Source organism: Pseudorasbora parva, chromosome 7 (genome assembly GCF_024679245.1).
Source record: "Pseudorasbora parva isolate DD20220531a chromosome 7, ASM2467924v1, whole genome shotgun sequence".
NCBI lineage: Eukaryota > Metazoa > Chordata > Actinopteri > Cypriniformes > Gobionidae > Pseudorasbora > Pseudorasbora parva.
Genome location: NC_090178.1, coordinates 33,534,673 through 33,552,770, shown reverse-complemented (window position 1 = coordinate 33,552,770; position 18,098 = coordinate 33,534,673). Strand labels below are relative to the sequence as shown.

At 38.6% G+C, this 18,098-nt stretch overlaps 1 protein-coding gene across 3 annotated transcripts in view; it reads right to left on the bottom strand.

Annotated features, from left to right (window-relative positions):
* arhgef5 (Rho guanine nucleotide exchange factor (GEF) 5) overlaps positions 1–18,098 on the bottom strand; it is a 20,074-nt gene extending 1,976 nt beyond the window's left edge. For 2 of the 3 annotated variants that reach the window (XM_067449139.1, XM_067449140.1), the window contains exons 1-14: positions 17,208–18,098; positions 13,143–16,344; positions 11,562–11,610; positions 10,908–10,951; positions 9,050–9,414; positions 6,402–6,562; positions 5,461–5,613; positions 5,240–5,369; positions 5,032–5,106; positions 4,825–4,914; positions 4,572–4,720; positions 4,348–4,491; positions 698–768; positions 333–437 (exon numbers count right to left, since the gene is read on the bottom strand). In XM_067449139.1, coding sequence (XP_067305240.1) covers positions 333–437; positions 698–768; positions 4,348–4,491; positions 4,572–4,720; positions 4,825–4,914; positions 5,032–5,106; positions 5,240–5,369; positions 5,461–5,613; positions 6,402–6,562; positions 9,050–9,414; positions 10,908–10,951; positions 11,562–11,610; positions 13,143–16,179 — 4,573 coding nt within the window. In that variant the 5' untranslated portion in view covers positions 16,180–16,344; positions 17,208–18,098. The remainder of the gene's footprint in view (positions 1–332; positions 438–697; positions 769–4,347; positions 4,492–4,571; positions 4,721–4,824; positions 4,915–5,031; positions 5,107–5,239; positions 5,370–5,460; positions 5,614–6,401; positions 6,563–9,049; positions 9,415–10,907; positions 10,952–11,561; positions 11,611–13,142; positions 16,345–17,207) is intronic. The other variant, XM_067449141.1, reaches the window with a different exon arrangement.

The window sequence follows — 18,098 nt, the reverse complement described above, 5'->3', positions numbered from 1 at the left end:
GCTATAACCTTGCGGTTAAAGATGAGCTTGTAACAATTAGTTGCAGGTCAAACCACTTTGACCACAGTGATCCATCAACTATCACCATTATACCCTTGAGCAAGAAACATAACTTTAAGTTGCTCCAGAAGCACTGGCGCTGTAACTATGGTAATCTAAATGTGCTAATATCCAATAGTAGAGTTTGCATATGGTAGTGTACTGTGGTAGAAACCAAACTGAGCTGGCCTCAAGTGTAGCGATATAAAAATAGATTATATTCATGATGCTTTAGAAAGACTTATTGGGGATTTTTGCTTTTATATGTTCATGTGTTAAGCGTTATAACTCACCATCACTACTTTGCTGGTGAATTAATAGAACATCAGCTTTTTCTAAACTGAGTTCATCTGGCTGCTGGGCAACAAAGGCTTTGATGCACTGCATTTGTGAAAAGTCTGCAAATGGAAAAAGAGACACATTCAAATGGTTAGCATTAGATTATTTATTTTGACTACTTCCGTGTACTTACAAGTACTGGGTTAAATAAGGTGAGTACATGGGTTAAGGTTAGGTTTAGGGGTAGGCTCAGGGTTAGTACCTTGTTATTACCCAGGTATTGTAATTACTATAATAAGTACATAGGCTTTACATAGGGAACATGACTCTAAAATAAAGTGCTAATGCAATTTCTTTTAGAGCAGGAAATGGCACATACCCTGAACTGCACTGAAGTCAATCTCAGGATAAGGACGTGAGAGTGCTGATATCCAGCGCAATTTGTCAGCTCTGAGAGAGGATGTAAAACAGGAGATTAGTTAAATGCATCATTCTGCTCAACCAGATTGCAAAACTCTTGACTGACTGAGCTAAATTTATGCTGTGTAATAAAGGTTTCCAATTGACACATTTTACAAATGAGGAAACTGTCTCCAATTCTGCTCCTGGATGGCCACTTTCCTGAAGAGTTTAGCTCCAACATACCTGCCTAAAGAGCTAGTTCAGCTCTGTTTAATTGAGGGTATGGTTACACGACAAAAATGTAAAAGTCAAAATGATTCCCATTCACATGGATTCGCAAAAAAACTAAAAATGCTGTATTCTGCTGCCAGAACAGTAATTGTCGGTGTCAATTTGTAAAGAAAAACTATGCGCCTAGACTTTATGCACCAGAGAAACTAGCACGCCGCCATCTTTAGATTTTTATCTTTTAACTTATTTTTTACGGTAGCTCTGTATATTTCTATGGCAGAGTAATTAGCTGGTGAAATGGATTTACTTATTGTAGAGTTAACAAAAGTTATCATGAGCATTGTAATGGTTGGAGCGGATATCATAACAGATGTCAGTAGACCGAGAAGATTTTAAAGGTGCACTATGTAGTATTTTTGCAGTAAAATATCCAAAAAACACCAAGCCAGTGTTATATATTTTGTTCAGTTGAGTTCTTACAATATATCCCAAATGTTTCCAGCTATTTATAAATTGAGAGAAAATTGCTTTGTTAACTTTTTTAAGCCGGGATGTCTGAGGGAGTCTGTCAATTGTGTCATATCTGCGTTATTCTCGGTTTCCGGTTTTTATTCTGCAGAAGTGCTTTATTCTCACTGCAGTGCAACAAGTGTCACAGCAGCCGCTAACGTCATAACATAATTTTAAACAAACTTTAATGTATCTAACATGATAAACAGAGCTGTGTTACCTCATACTCATAAACAGAAAAGCGGAAATGACATTGGCGACTGTCTCCCTTCATAATAAAAGTCCCGCTGCTCGCGAGGCGTGTTTGCGTAACAATCGCTTCAGTGGCCTTGCTCAGCTCCTCAAAACACTCGGTCCTGCTCTGCTTTATACTACAGTAACGTTAATAACCGCATCCATGAACGTGATTTCTGCCGAGTCCTATCCCGATTCTTTTTCATCTGCTGTGAGGTAAAGCCACATGTCCCAGGACTCTGCGCTCAAACTTGGCGTCATCAACTTACACCTTTGTTTTGAATAGGCGCCCTCTAGCGGATGGAAAAGTTACATAGTGTAGCTTTAAAACAAGCAGTTCATTCATAAATCCGTAAGATCTCACCTTTATGCTGTGGAAAGACAAAGTGAAATACAGAAAAGGGGCGGGGCTACAGACTGAACACGTAATACACATGCACATGACATCACCGTTTTCACACGGACTCTAGCCTGGTTTCCATTACAGATTTGCACATGACTTTTTGCAATATTTTCTAAATGTTGATTAAAAACTATTGCGAAATTGTTAAAACTATCGTTATGTGACTAAAACCAAATTTTTCATCTCGTGATAACTCATAATTCCAGAAATCATGGCAATATATCAGTCACTACACTAGACATTATTTTTAATTGAAGGAGATGTAGGGCGTGTTACCCAAGCATTAATGGCAAGGAAAGCCCCTTATACTTGGGAGTGGCCATGTATTAGGTGTTTCTGGGGGTTTCTCCTCATATCATAAACAAATTATTCCTTTTTTTAATTGCCTGAAAAAAACACCTCATGCTAGCGTAAAACATTTTTGGGATATACAGTGCCTTGCAAAAGTATTTTGCCACATTTCAGGCTTCAAACATAAAGATATGAAACTGTAATGTTTTGTGAAGAATCAACAACAAGTGGGACACAATCATGAAGTGGAACAAAATTTATTGGATATTTCAAACTTTTTTAACAAATCAAAAACTGAAAAATTGGGCGTGCAAAATTGTTCGGCCCCCTTAAGTTAATACTTTGTAGCGCCACCTTTTGCTGCGATTACAGCTGTAAGTCGCTTGGGGTATGTCTCTATCAGTTTTGCACATCGAGAGACTGAAATTTTTGCCCATTCCTCCTTGCAGAACAGCTCGAGCTCAGTGAGGTTGGATGGAGAGCGTTTGTGAACAGCAGTTTTCAGTTCTTTCCACAGATTATCGATTGGATTCAGGTCTGGACTTTGACTTGGCCATTCTAACACCTAGAAATGTTTATTTCTGAACCATTCCATTGTAGATTTTGCTTTATGTTTTGGATCATTGTCTTGCTGGAAGACAAAGCCGTCCCAGTCTCAGGTCTTTTACAGACTCCATCAGGTTTTCTTCCAGAACGGTCCTGTATTTGGCTCCATCCATCTTCCCATCAATTTTAACCATCTTCCCTGTCCCTGCTGAAGAAAAGCAGGCCCAAACCATGATGCTGCCACCACCATGTTTGACAGTGGGGATGGTGTGTTCAGGGTGATGAGCTGTGTTGCTTTTACGCCAAACATAATGTTTTGCATTGTTGCCAAAAAGTTCAATTTTGGTTTCATCTGACCAGAGCACCTTCTTCCACATATTTGGTTTGTCTACTAGGTGGCTTGTGGCAAACTTTAAATGACACTTTTTATGGCTATCTTTAAGAAATGGCTTTCTTCTTTCCACTCTTCCAGAAAGGCCAGATTTGTGCAGTATACGACTGATTGTTGTCCTATGGACAGAGTCTCCCACCTCAGCTGTAGATCTCTGCGGTTCATCCAGAGTGATCATTGGTCTCTTGTTTGCATCTCTGATCAGTCTTCTCCTTGTATGAGCTGAAAGTTTAGAGGGACGGCCAGGTCTTGGTAGATTTGCAGTGGTCTGATACTCCTTCCATTTCAATATTATCGCTTGCACAGTGTTCCTTGGGATGTTTAAAGCGTGGGAAATCTTTTTGTATCCAAATCCGGTATCTCGACAACAGTATCTTGGACCTGCCTGGTGTATTCCTTGTTCTTCATGATGCTCTCTGCGCTTTAAACGGACCTCTGAGACTATCACAGTGCAAGTAAATTTATACGGAGACTTGATTACACACAGGTGGATTCTATTTATCATCATTAGTCATTTAGGTCAACATTAGAACTTCTGGAGAGAGTTTGCTGCACTGAAAGTAAAGGGGCCGAATAATTTTGTTAAAAAAGTTTGAAATATCCAATAAATTTTATTCCACTTCATGATTGTGTCCCACTTGTTGTTGATTCTTCACAAAAAAATTACAGTTTTATATCTTTATGTTTGAAGCCTGAAATGTGGCAAAAGGTCGCAAAGTTCAAGGGGGCCGAATACTTTCGCAAGGCACTGTATTTATGAAATTAACGTGTTTCCATTGAGCGTTTAGATTTTTTTGCAATATTTGAAGGGCAATTGAAACGCAGCTAATAATGGTATCCGATTCAAAAACTGCACTTTGAATCGCATTTTTAGGCCCCCAAAACACTGCTTTCATGTAAAAACTGCTAGAAGGATAGAGCTAAACTCTGCAAGGTGCCCCCCAGGAGCAGGACACAGCAGCTAATGCACATTTAAAAAAGTGAAAGTGCAACTGATTTCTTCTCAAATTGAAATACTTACTGGGTATCTGTCTTCAAAAGCAGGGCTTTTTGTGACATGTGCAGACGGAACAGGTTTTTCTGTAAGGAATGCAGTTTGAACCTGCAGTTCTCAACCCGCAGCTCTGACACAGGAGCATGGTCGATAACTGTAAACCTACCCCCTCTGCAAACAGGAAGATAAGCAAAGTTATGCACCGTAAACATTTCATTATTCAAAGAATATGAATGACAGCTTAAACATACTCTTTCCGCAAAGATAGCAGGAGATAGTCATTGAAAAGGTGGATGTAAGCATTTCTCTCATCTTCCCTATCTCTCAGGGAAAAGTCTCTCAGTTCAGTCACAGGTCCCTCTCGTACCAGTCTGCGGGACTGACTGATCAATGGAAGAGTCTAACAGACACAAATAAAATAGTCATTATAAATATCAGTATTATTTAGATGGCATACAGTACAAGTAAGGCTGCCAGACATCACGTTTAATGTGTCATGCTCACCCTACACTCAAAGTCAACTTTGGCATTGAGAGTCACAAGTGACTCAATGTTCTTCATTTGAGAGATGCTTTCATTACTCTCCTGGATCATCTGTAAAGACGCATGGGACAGTGGTGAGCAAGAGAAACTGAGATAACTGATAAGAAATTCCAAAGCAGAGGTGTGGGTGACATAACTACATTGTTTCAAGTACATAAAATGTCTCACCTTTTCAAGTAGTTTCATGGCTTTAATGGCCTGTGCTTCATCCTTGGTCTTTGAAGCGGTTCTCTTTACAATATTCTACCAACAAAGATAAGCGATAGAAGAGAGCATCAAATACCATGTTGATATACTATTGGCTTATGTGGACAACATTCCATCATAGATGAAGAATGTGAGGGGCAGATTTAAACAGGACCGATGAAGGCATTACCTGCACTAGCAGCTTGAGGCGAGTGATTCTTTGGAACGGCAGAATGAGGAAAGACCGCAAAGGCAGTCTTTGACAAACCGGGTTACGCTCTAACTTTTCCACAACTCTACGGAATTCAGGACTCTCATCCCTGTGAGAGATGGCGGACAGAATCAATAAAATCATACGGACAAGATAAAAGAAGAAAAACGCACTTCAGATAAGTGCAAACAAATACTCACATTAATCTTTGATACGTCTGATCCTGATATGATTGGTTGGTAAGGTATGGCACGTATACATTTCGGAATCGTGGACAGTGTTTGATAATGATGTCACAGACGGTAAAGTGCATTATGTCCTTCTCCACTGTTTCTTCCAGGTGAGACAGAAAACTAAATTAAAAGAAGCATATATTTATTAGTGGCATAATTCAGATTCCAGAGCAGACATTTTAGAAAAGAGTCCCGGATGTTGTCAGAGTTCAAATGGAAAACGATTGGCTGGAGAAGAAGATATCTTGCACATTTAGGGAGTCTTAAAGTTGTCAAATGAACAACTGATTTTTTTAAAATCGAAAATAAAACGTTTTGGTCACACTTCAGTTTAGGGTCCAATTCTCACTATTAACTATGACTTTTGCCTCAATAAACTCCTAATTACAAACAGAAAAAAGGGTGTCAAAATTGTACCTTTAGGGGAACAACAGCTTGTCGCTGGGGCAGTACCCTTAAAAGGACAACTTTGTACCATTTTTACCACAAAAAGGTTCATAGTAGTACCTTAAGGTACGCATTTGTACTCACAGGTACTAATATGCACCTTTTAAGAGTAAAAAAAGGTACAAAGGTGTCCTTTTAAGGGTTCTGCCCCAGCGACAAGCTGTTGTACCCCTAAAGGTACAATTTTGACACCCTTTTTTTCTGTGTGTACTTGTTATTAATGGTTAAGTGGTTAGTAAGATAGTTGTTAAGTTTAGGTATTGTGGATTAAGGGATGAAGAATATGGTCATGCAGAATAAGACATTATTGTGTGCTTTATAAGTACTAATAGACAGTCAATATTCTAGTAATATGCATGCTAATGAGCAACTAGTTCCTAGTGAGAATTGGACCCTAAACTAAAGTGTCACCATTGTTTTTCTTCAGTGATTCTGTTATAGTGTAATAACATAATTTAAACCTGTGACTGATGGCTCTAACATCATTTAGCCTGGAGAACAGCCAGTTTTTGTCTTGTGAAGATAAGATAAAGTTGAGCTTCTCGGACATGACAAAGTTCTCCACTACGATGTCCAAACTGCGGCAGTATGACGCCTCAGAGGTCACGACCTCAAACCTCACCTGAAAAATACAGATTCTTTATGGTTATGTCCTTACTAATAAAAATTAATATCTCACAATGTGGTTTGATATTTTATTGACAAACCCTTTTCTCTCAGTAACCTTTTAATTTTTTCTATAAGGGCAGAAACAGATTCCATAACTGTCCAAATTGTGTATTGTATACAGTGGGCACTTAAGCGAAGTAAGCGAAGATAACAAATGATCACAGTTGATTATCTTCTCTTAAACAAGTGTTACAACTAACTTATAAGAAATAACTTCGGTAACACTTTAAAATAAGGTTCATTAGTTAATATTAGTTCATGTGAGCAGTTCATTTGTTAGTGTATTTGTTCATCTTTGTTAATGTTAGTTGATAAAAATCCAGCTGTACACTGTTTGTTCATGTTAGTTCACAGTGCATTAACTAACATTAACAAGTTTTACATTTTAAATGTATTAGTGAATGTTAAAATTAACATTAACACAGATAAATTGATGAATTAGAAGTGCAGCTTATTATTAGTTTGTGCTAACTAATGAACCTTATTTTAAAATGTTACCACAACTTCACCCCCTCCACCACCACCACCTGGTGATTGCTTTAGCTTATTAAATGTTTTGTTGAAAAGCATGCTTGTGCTGTTTTTCTTTAAAATAGGCTAAATGGCACTTTGTTTGAAATGTTATTATCAAGCACAATGAAATGTATATATTTTTATGTATATGACTTAGGGCACGTTTACACAACTTTGTACTAAAAGCGGGAAAGTTTATTCTTTGCGTTTGTTTGCGTACAGATGACAGCGATCAGTTACAACAGTGTATTCTGTTGTAAAGCCAGTAGATGGCACTATGCCTATAGAGAGCATGCGCGTGATGTCACCGCCGGCCGGTGTGACCAGTTACATCCACTGAGTGGCAAAAAGACTGAGCATTAGTTTACACAAGGGGGTAATCTAGCACTCGGAAAGTGTTCCACCCATAGGGGCGGCCATTGCTAACCAAGCCATCACCTGCTGTTAGCATCCCATTGACTCCCATTCATTTTTGCGTCACTTTGACAGTGAATAACTTTACATCAGAAGCGTTTAAAGACTCCATTTGTCCATTGTTTATTTATAAAGAAACACGATAATCTATAAAAGGCTCCATTACCTTGTATCTTACACTATCGCCCCGTAGAAGCTGTTTTTGTAAAAATAGGCTAACGATTGCGTCATAACCAACGCGACTGTCGCACAGTTGAGAAATTAACATATAGACAGGAGGAGACGCTCAGAGGCAATCTTTTACTGTCTATGAGGCAGTCGGGGGGACGTGGAAACATAAAGTCCGATAAAGTCAAGGGAGAAGAATGGGGAGAAGCCGATAGTAAGCCAAAAGCAACGGGAGAAAATATTTAAACAACGTGATTCAGATTTCACTTTCCACAACTACTAGAAGACCTACAGCCGTCATGAGGCTCACGTCACATCTACGTCCTCAAGCTCAGTCTGAGCCTGCGCAGTTCGCTCAGCCATCAGGAAGTGAGTGCCTCTGATTGGCCTCATTTTTCTGCCGTTGAAGTCAATGGGATAGCTCTGTCCATTTCTTTTACTGTCTATGGGTTTACAGCTTGAATTCAGCAAAAAACACACAATGATTGAGTGTAGATTTGACAAGAAAACTGAGGTATATTTTTACTGGCTGTGGAAAGCTACAGAGAAGAAAACCAAATGGATCGCTGCAATTCAAAACAACTGCAGCGAAACGCGGATCTGCAGTTATCATTTTGTGCAAATATGTTGAATTTTGGGGTAAAATCATAACGTATATATTGTATTGTTATATATTGTATTGACAACTCATCAATTAAATATTTAGCAGCGTATATTCTGCATAAATTGGATATATTTAAACAAACACTGACAAAAAGTTTTAGGTCTGGAGTCAAACTGATCAACCGGATTTAGACCTACCTATTTTGTATTTATATAAAGCGTTCACAGGTAAATTTGCTTTCCCTGGCATTGAAATCGTACACATATAAATGTCAGGAAACACCATTCCTGGCACCATGTCAATATCTATGGATTACTGGATATTTAGTAAGTTGTAATGAACTCTATATTGAGTCCACCCTTAATCGTAAACTGATACTCATTTATTTTACTTAACGCAGCTTCCCCTATTAGATCCAGTCATGAAGCAGCTCTTTTGCCACTCAAGCCGGCTGAGGGCGGGGAAGTGCTGTCAATGCATACCCTCTATAGATTGAACACATAATACGCATGCGGACGACGCCACCATTTTCACAAATTCGCATTGGAGATGCATTGGATAACAGTATTTTATACAAAAACTTTGAATCCCGTTTTAAAACGCTGAAACGCTGTTGTTGTACATAAAAGGCCAAAACGCATAAAACGGTGTCGTGTAAACCGACCCTAACGGTATGTGTGTCGATGTGTTGGCAACTGTGTTTTATGCAATGTAAGGTGATACTTAATTGAATAATTCTACCTCCTGCAGACGTCTCCTATCTTCAGGGAGCTCCCCAAAATCTGGGCTGCTCCTCACTCCCGGGAGCTCCTGCCACAGTGTGGGTGAGGAAGCAGAGATGGACAGGCGAGGGGAAGGGGGTCTGCTTATGGATTGCTGAGGCACATTTAGACTTTTAAAGGAGTTGGTTATGGACAGAGTGTGGGGGTGCAGAAGGACTGGAGGGAGAGGTGGGAGAGGTCTGCGTGATGGCTTAGGGGAATGATTTGGAGAAGAAGATGGACGGATAGTCAGATTATCCCCGCTTACTGATATAGAATCAGTATGAGACAGCAGGATCTCTCTGTTCTGGACCACCTCACTGTATTCCTGATACAACTGAGAGTCTGCAAGACAAAGAGACAGAGTGATCATCATCGATATGGTTCTGGAGTAGAGGTTATTAGACCCTGATTTTATATGAGCTATAAGATACTAAAATGTTTTATCACACAAACTAAACAAATGTTCTTAAAATCACAAAATGCCATTTATTAATATTACCACTACATACGCAACCAATAATTTGCACAAAATACATTGTGATTGACACAAACCAGCCATGTTTATTTACATTGCAAGTGATCTCATGTTTAATGTAGAATTTATTTTCCCATGGATTGCTTTGTTCATGGTTTTTGAGGACGAGGGAATGTCATGCAACTTTTACCATGTACATTTTTTTTTACCAAAGAACAGCTGAATTTGCACCAAAATTAAAAATGTTACTAAGTCTAAGTTTATGTATAGTTGCCTTTTGAATTATTTGGATTTAGCATAGTTTTTTTGCTGCTTACCACTACCCCCATCAGAACAGATAGGGGTTACAGAAAAAAAGGCAAATAATATAATTATAATTATAAAATGATGATATACAGCAAAGAGCAGGGGACTAAACCAGTTTATCCACCAGTTGAGAAGCATTAGTTTCGAAAAAAGCACAAGAAGGTAGTAGAGTTTGTGTTTACGAACAAGTATACACAGTGTTGGGGCTAACGCATTTCAAGTAACTTGAGTTATGTAATAAAATTACTTTTTCAAGTAACTAGAAAAGTAACGCATTACTTTTCTAATTTACAACAAAATATCTGAATATATATATTTATATATATATATATATATATATATATATATATATATATATATATGTATGTATTTTTTTTTTTTTGTAATAAAAAAACTAAAACAAAAAACAAGCCCAGCCCAAGAAAAAGTAACGCAAAAGTAACAACGCATTACTTTTCTTAAAAAGTAACTAAGTAACTCAACTAATTACTTTTTAAGAAAGTAATGCAATATTGTAATGCATTACTTTTCAAAGTAACTTTCCCCAACACTGAGTATACAGCAGGTCAGTAAATCAATATAGCTATAAAACGATATACAAGCTCAAACATCCACAAGAACATTTTTGTTTTGAAATGTTAAGTGAGCATTTGCAGCTGTTTATCTGCAGTTCTAAGTGATGTGCAAGCACAAACCTGTTCTTTGCCTGAAGGCCTAGCAAAGTAGCATAGTTAAGAATGACAAACCTTTCCCTGCTCTGAACATCTGAACTGTAACCCATGTATTAAACACCATGTATTTAATAGATTTTATACATTACAGCCAGTTACAATCATGGTATGTACACTATCGTACAATGCATACTGAAGGGCATGTGAAATGGCTCGTCATGTCAAAAAAAGAAAAAGAAAAAAAGATTTGTATGACTGGGCATCATATTCGTCTTTGTAATGTTTTAATGACCTACAAAATAGAACTGATCGTCTGTTATAGCCATGTGCATGTAAAGATCAGCACTGTGTTGCATAACAAGAAAAAAAAAATGGACACTTACTAAAGCAAAACTTAGAATTCCTATTTTTTGTCCTCCCAAGCCTCCTGAAAGAGAGAGAAAGAGAGAGAGAGAGAGAGAGAGAGAGAGAGAGAGAGAGAGAGAGAGAGAGAGAGAGAGAGAGAGAGAGAGATTTTAATATCATGGTCATTTGTAAGACAGAATACAGTCAGTGTAACAGAATTTCAGTGGTATACTACAAGTTTATAAATATTTACACGCCAAGCTGATTATAAAGAGCGATATTTTCCATTTTTTGTTTTTTTAAAAATATTATACCATATTATCAGAATTATAACCACGAACACTAAATTTTCAACTGAATGATATTTAGCTGCCTTAAAAGTTCATAATTGCACCTACAGACACCTAGTGTTGTGGATGCAGCATCAAACTAAAATAATAGTTTTCAGATATTTTCAAATGTACAAAACATTTTAAGGGACAAAATATTGAGTGCCCCTTTTAAAGCAAAGCAACAGGGGTTCCTGACCACATTCCTGGAGAACCCCTACACTGTTTCTTAACATGTCTGATTCAGATCATTAGCTCATTAGTAGAGACTTCAAGGCCTGAAATGGCTCTAAGAATGTGGTTGGGAACCAAACAATTTTGGAATGTAAGACATATACATGCTGTAAAGTCTGGTTCTCCTACCTTATATCCGCTTCACCCCAGGTGCTACTTAAATCATTCTCCTCTTCATCTATACAACCAAAACACAGAGATCATTATTTGGCATTATACTTCTTAATCTTCCCTTAGCCAAGATAGAATTCGAATTTAAACAGCCTAAAAACAAGTAATACATCAGCTCAAGAAAAACAGATAGGGAATGTTATACATGGCCCTACACGTACAAAAGGAACCGCTTTCAAGTGAATAACTGAACATATAGACGTATAACCTCTGGGTATGGCGCAATTCAACAGCTCTTATGAAAATGTGGCAATAAACTAAAAATACGACAAAACAGGAAAAGGTAGTGGGGGAGGACTTGTTAGAGAATAAATGAGAATGCTTTAGTTTGTGAAACAAAGGAAATCTGGCAGTTCAAAATTCTGCCTCTTCCAAGAAATGCTGCTGTTTAAAGGAGTCTTCAGCGGTCATGACTCCAACCCCCACAAGAATCCCCAGGAGCCCTCTGTAGCTTCCAGGCTATTATAATGAGACGCAAAAAAAAAAAACAAGTTTCTTTAAAATTAGTCTTGAGAAAGGTTCTCATAAAAAAAAAACATTTTGATTGACTTTCATATATTACTAAAGGGTAAATCAACCAAATCTTTAAATCAATGAAAAAATATTTTTAGTACTGTTTACGAAATCAGTTGTTTCTGTTGTCCTCAAATCTGTCAGTGGCTAAATATGTCAGACACAGTCAACATTATTTACAAAAAAAACATTAAATTACCACAGCCTGCTCTCTTTATTTCAAGTGTCTATAGTCACAAACAATACACTTGAACATAAAACAAAATTTGGTACCCAATCCTGTCAGACTTCATAGAAAAACTGGATGTCCAAGAAAAAATGTAGGGACCATATTTTTATCCAAACATTGGTCAAACTTTAGATTAGGGTCCGATTCTCACTATTAACTAACTATTAACTACACCTTTTGCCTCAATAAACCTTATAACCGCTTATTAATAGTAAGTAAGGTAGTTGTTAAGTGTGGATATTGTAGATTAAGGGATGTAGAATATGGCATTAATATGTTCTTTATAAGTAATAGTAAACAGTCAATATCCTAGCAATACACATATTAATGAGCAACTAGTTCCTAGTGAGAATTAGACCTTAAAGTGTTACCAAAACATATGGATATGATGCACATTTTCATATGCCCAATTTACCATATGGTTTAAGGCTATTCACCTACAAGTTCCTGGTGGAGTAAATTATCACTTATTCATAAAGACTATAAGGACTAAAAAAAAACAATTTCTATTCCATGGGTAAGAATTACAAATAAAGATCTCACAGTCTCAACTAAAAGTGAAATGTTCTTAAATGTACTCAATTACATGGCAAAAAAATAAACATGACATTTTACCACCCATATTGACACATATTTATGGGAAGATGACTCATGGAATTCTGTGTTACACTCTTGCATAAGCACCATTAGTTTTTTTTGAAACTACAGCACTGGTATATTAACTTTAATAGAATAGGTTCAGCAAGGAGGCCATTGAATGTGCGATTTAGCCTTCTTTATGTTAATCCTCCTCTCACCTGATATGTTGAATATTCTCGTCCTGCGGTCCCTTCCAACTCCATCTCCCTCTTCCTCTTCCTCATCCTCTTCTTTGGTTTTCTCCGCTGTCTTTCGGAACCCTTGCCTCCTTATGAGAGATTCATTCCCCAAATCTTGAAAACTACTAGAGCTTAGAACGACTTCCTTCGTACAATCTTTCATCTTAGAAACTTGTTCTTCTACCTCCCTGTCTGCCTCTCCTTCTAAGGAAGCTGTGTGCTGGATAGAGCTAGGATCCACCCATTCATGTTCCTCACTCAACTCTCTCTCTATCCATTCCTGTCTTTCTCCTCCCTCTGTTAGTTCGTCCTCTACCCTCGGTTTTTCCATTTCTCTCTCACCCTCTGTTTGTGTGTTGGATTGCATGTCTATGTGTGCAACACTACCTCTTGTATTTTCTGTGTCCGCCGTGTTCAGACCCAGGATCTCTTTCACCACGTTCTTGGCCCATCTAAGATGAGGAGAAGTGGAGCATCGCCTTCGTTCCTGGGATGTGCACCATGTGTCATCTGAATCAAAATGCATCCCTGTATCTTCTGTGGCTTCTTTTTCTTTTCCTGGTAATGGGACTTCAATATGAATCTCTGTTGCCCCATGACCATTATAATTGTATGGCTCTAAAGTTTCAGAAGGTTGTGTTGGGAAGAGGTGTGTGTCTTGTTCTGATCCCTCATTGGAAATAATCACTTGGCCTTCCAGTGATGTTGCATCCTCTTTTGCCTGGTCATTAATTCCTGTTCCCTCCCTTTTGTCCTCATTTGGTGAAAGAGTGAGGTCATCCATCGCTCTTTCAATGTCTTGCTCACTGTGTTCATCCTTATCAAATGCATTTGCAGTGCTCATTTCATCTTGGTCGACCATGTTATGACTTGAATGCTGATTGGCTGCTTCCTCAACAGTAGTGTCTACATGTGTTTTTAAATTGGAAAGGGTCTGACCAATCACACAAAAAACTTTTCGGGGCCCTTTTGGAGCCCTACGATCTGCTCTCTTGTTCGTCGTTTGGTTTTCCAGTTCTTCATCTGTCCCGATCTCTGTGCCCTGAGTAGTTTCTATGTTTCCAGAGACCTCATCAGCAACTCCACCTTCCCAGAATTCTTTGCAGTCTTCAAAATTCTCTTCCTCGGCATCATCTCCTCCACTGGAGACTGTCACAAATCCATCATCTACTGACATAATTTTGTCTTTCTCTGCTTCCGATTCTCCCTCACTTCCTTCCTCGTTCCCCAAGTAGTCGTATCTATTGTTCTTTCTGTGTTCCTCTCCGCCTTCCTCTTCCATGTTATCAGCCACATTCTCCCTTTCAATCTGCCACTTTGTTTCCAGGGCTTCTCTGTCACAAACCACGTTCCCTTCCATGTTTTTGTCCTCCCTTTCTACATTCACATCCCTCATGAACTCCCCAGCCCTTTCAAGTTCTCTATACTGGTCCTCAAGGCTCTTTTTCTTGTTTTCTTTCTTTTCCTCAGGTTCTTCCTTATTTCTAATTGTCTTGCTTTCTTTGTATCTTTGGTTGTACTTCTCTATTGCTTTCTGTCTCTGTCTGTACTCTTCATCTAAAAGGGAATCTTTTCTCTCACTTCGAGGTTCCAGCCACATTTTTTGTATCCTCATCTTAGATTTCTTTGTAACTGCTTCCTCAGCAGCAGCAGCAGCAGCAGCAGCAGCAGCAGCAGAGCGTTCAACCTCCTTTTCTTCCCTCAGTGAGCTCTTTACATCCTGCTTTTCCTCTGTTCCTTCCGTCAGTCTTTCTTTATCACTCTCAGAAGTGTTTTCTCGTTCTCTGTCCTCAGGGTTCTCTCTCATTGCCCTCCCTTGTTCATTCTCAATAACACTTCCTGAAATCAGCTCTCCACTACTTTGTCCGCTCTTCTCCATTTTACTTCTCTCTGTCTCTCTGTTCTCTCTCCTCCGCCTCCCCCTCTCTTCAATCTCTCTTTCTGAATACATATTCCTCTCTTTTGTCCTTTCTCCATCTCTATACCTTCCTCTCTCATTTGTGTATGAGTATTCATCTCTGTTCATTCTTTTCTCTTTGGAGTCCCTCGTTTTATCTCTAGGTTTATCCTTCTCTCTGAGTGGCTCCAACATTCCCCATTTTGGAACACGATAGCCTGTTTCCCGGTAATCTCTTTCTCTTGACATCCCCATGTCTTGCCATCTATCTGCTTCTCTGTCTCTACGTCTGTCTCTCTCTCTAACTCTGTGTCCCCTTTGTTCTACATCGCTGTCTCCTTCACTCTTGTAGAGTTTGTGTCCACGTTTAGCATCCTCTTCTCTCTTCCTTTCCTTACCCCTGTCTCCATCACTGTCTCCCTCACTTTTTGTATCTCTTGTCTTAGATCTCTCTCCCTCTCGCTGTCTCCCAGTCATCCTTTCCCTATCTGAAAAGCTCTCTTCCATGAGTGGAGGATAATACCTGTCTTTTCTGTCTCTTTGTCTAAGTTTGTCTCTCTCTCTGTCTGTCTCTCTTTCCATTATGCCTGAAAGGTCAAAGACCCCTGGATAACTTTCTCTCCTTCTGTCTTTAATTCTAGAGTCAAACTCTTTATCCCGTTCCTTTCGTCTTTCTGGCTCCACAGGCCTTTTCGTTTCATTTTTCCTGATTTCCTCCCTGTATCTAGTGTTTTCTCGTTCACTCTGTGTGTCAATTTCTCTACATGTCTTTCTTTCCTTCTCTCTTTCATTTTCATACAGAATGTCTTTCGGTCTTCCTGTGTAATGCTCCCTTTTATGTTCTGAAAAAGGTGTCCTTCGATCTCTCTCTCTACTTGGTTTTATCATCCTTGGAAAAGTGTCCCCTTTTCTCCTTTCATTGTCTCTGTCTCCATATTCAAACTGTTCTGTCACTGTTGACTTTCCATTTGCACGTCGATCTCCATCTCGCCTCCTGTCTCTTTCTCTCCTGCCCATCTCTTTATCTCTTCTTCTGGTTGCAGGAAATTTCTCTCTCTCCCTAGTCCAGTCATATGAGGCAGGCTCCATTTCTCTGTCTTTGTCTCTTGGCCTGTCCATCTTAGTGTTTCCAAGTCTCTTCACATAGATCACCTTTGCTGATTAGCTGGTCACGGTTTGCGTTGATTGACACAACCTGTCTAGTACACCTTAAGAAGATTCGTTTTGCACAATGTCTTGAGTGGCCCAATTAGTTTGACTAGTTTCCATGTCAACACAGAGAACCTATAAGGAATGAAACATGTTTCAGTTACAAGCCACCAAAATTCATATTCAGGATCACAGTCAAACAAATTCTGGGAAATCTTTAAAACTTCTTGTTTCAACATGTCATACATCTTGGCAGAGTGCACAGTTGCGATGAACGTGGTCTGGTTTAAATATGTATTGAGCTGAATATCTAAAATGAATTTGACTGATGCTAATCCAAAGTGACATGCGGTGGATTCAAAGTATACATTTTTATCAGATTTTGTATTCCCTAGGAATCGAACCAATGACCTTATTGGCATTTCATGCACAATATTAGATAGGTTACAACGCAACAGAAATATCCAGTTCTTCAAATCAGTCTGATATACTGTAATGATGCATATTAGATGTCGCCAGTTATGCTAAACTTATGCAATCCTAACTAATAAGAACTGTCACACTATGAAATATTAATGCAGTTGATATGACTGTTTGTCAGTTCAGCCAAATTGAAAATAATCGTTGCTTACAAAGAATGCAGCTGAACCAACCACTGCCCTATGCTATTCTTGTAACTTGTTCAAAGGCATTTCATGTAATTAATGCATATGAAAAACCAAAGCACCATTAAGAGGCGCTGAAGGAACCGAGTTTCAACATAGCTGACTCATGTCAAGATGTAGTAAGTTATATAACGCACTAAAACTTTAACAAATTATTTTGAAAAATGACTGTGGTGAATAGCATAAACACAGATAAATATTCCCAAGAACGACAAGGAAATATTTCCCAGTGATGTCGACATGTTTGTTTACAAGAACTGTTTGTTTTACTAAAGTTACAACAAAAAGGAAAAAGAAAAAGAAAAAGTTTTGGGAATAATGCATAGGACTCACCTGAGAAGTGTCTTGGAGGACGCTTCTCTGTCTCTCTCCCTCTTTTTCTTCGCTTTCCAGACAAAGTGAAGCTAGCAGGAATTGCACAACTCATAGACATTCCACATATCAGTGTTTGCCCATTGAGAGAACCAAAGTCGAGTGAGATAAATGATCTACTGAAAACACTGATTTAATTATCCGGCCTGTCTCTGTCCTACTTAATGTGTTCATGTAATCAAAAATAGTTTTCAACACAGTAAACCGTTTCTCACAGTGTTCCTCTCTTTCTTTTTCTTTTTCTCTCTCTCGTCCCCTCCTCCCGCCCTTCTCAAATTCCCAAACAAGTTTGAACAGATTGACACTTATCTTCCTCCCCTCCTGTTTCTGTTTTCCTTATACTTTTCCCCTCCAGCACTGTGTTAAAGAGTAGTCCAAAAGTAAACGTCTGTTTAAGCTTATACGCAGCTTTCCTTCCCTTCTCATAAACTCAGTAGACGCACAGTGATTGCGTTAGAGCCTGTTCCAGTAATTCAGCCCTTCACTCACTCACCTCACCCTCAATGGCACGGCATGCTTTTGCCTCACAGAAACAGGAAGTGCACAGTCTGCTTCTCTCTTCTATGCTGTGATTGGTTGAGTTTATTTACTGGGTGTGTCTGTTTTCTCAGGTAAAAGCATGAGAAAGAGTGAGAGTGAAGGGGGAGGGGCGGATAAGTGTGTCCATACACCGCCTGAAGCTTACGTAACAAATAGCAGTTTTCAGGAAAAAAGCTATAAAGCAAAGCACAGATGACACGTTTGTGCATTAGGATAAACTGTAAAACATATAGAACATTGATGTACTATAAAACTTTAGGAATCTATACCATTTAGGTATGTTTAATTATGTGTTTTTCTGGTATAAACCTT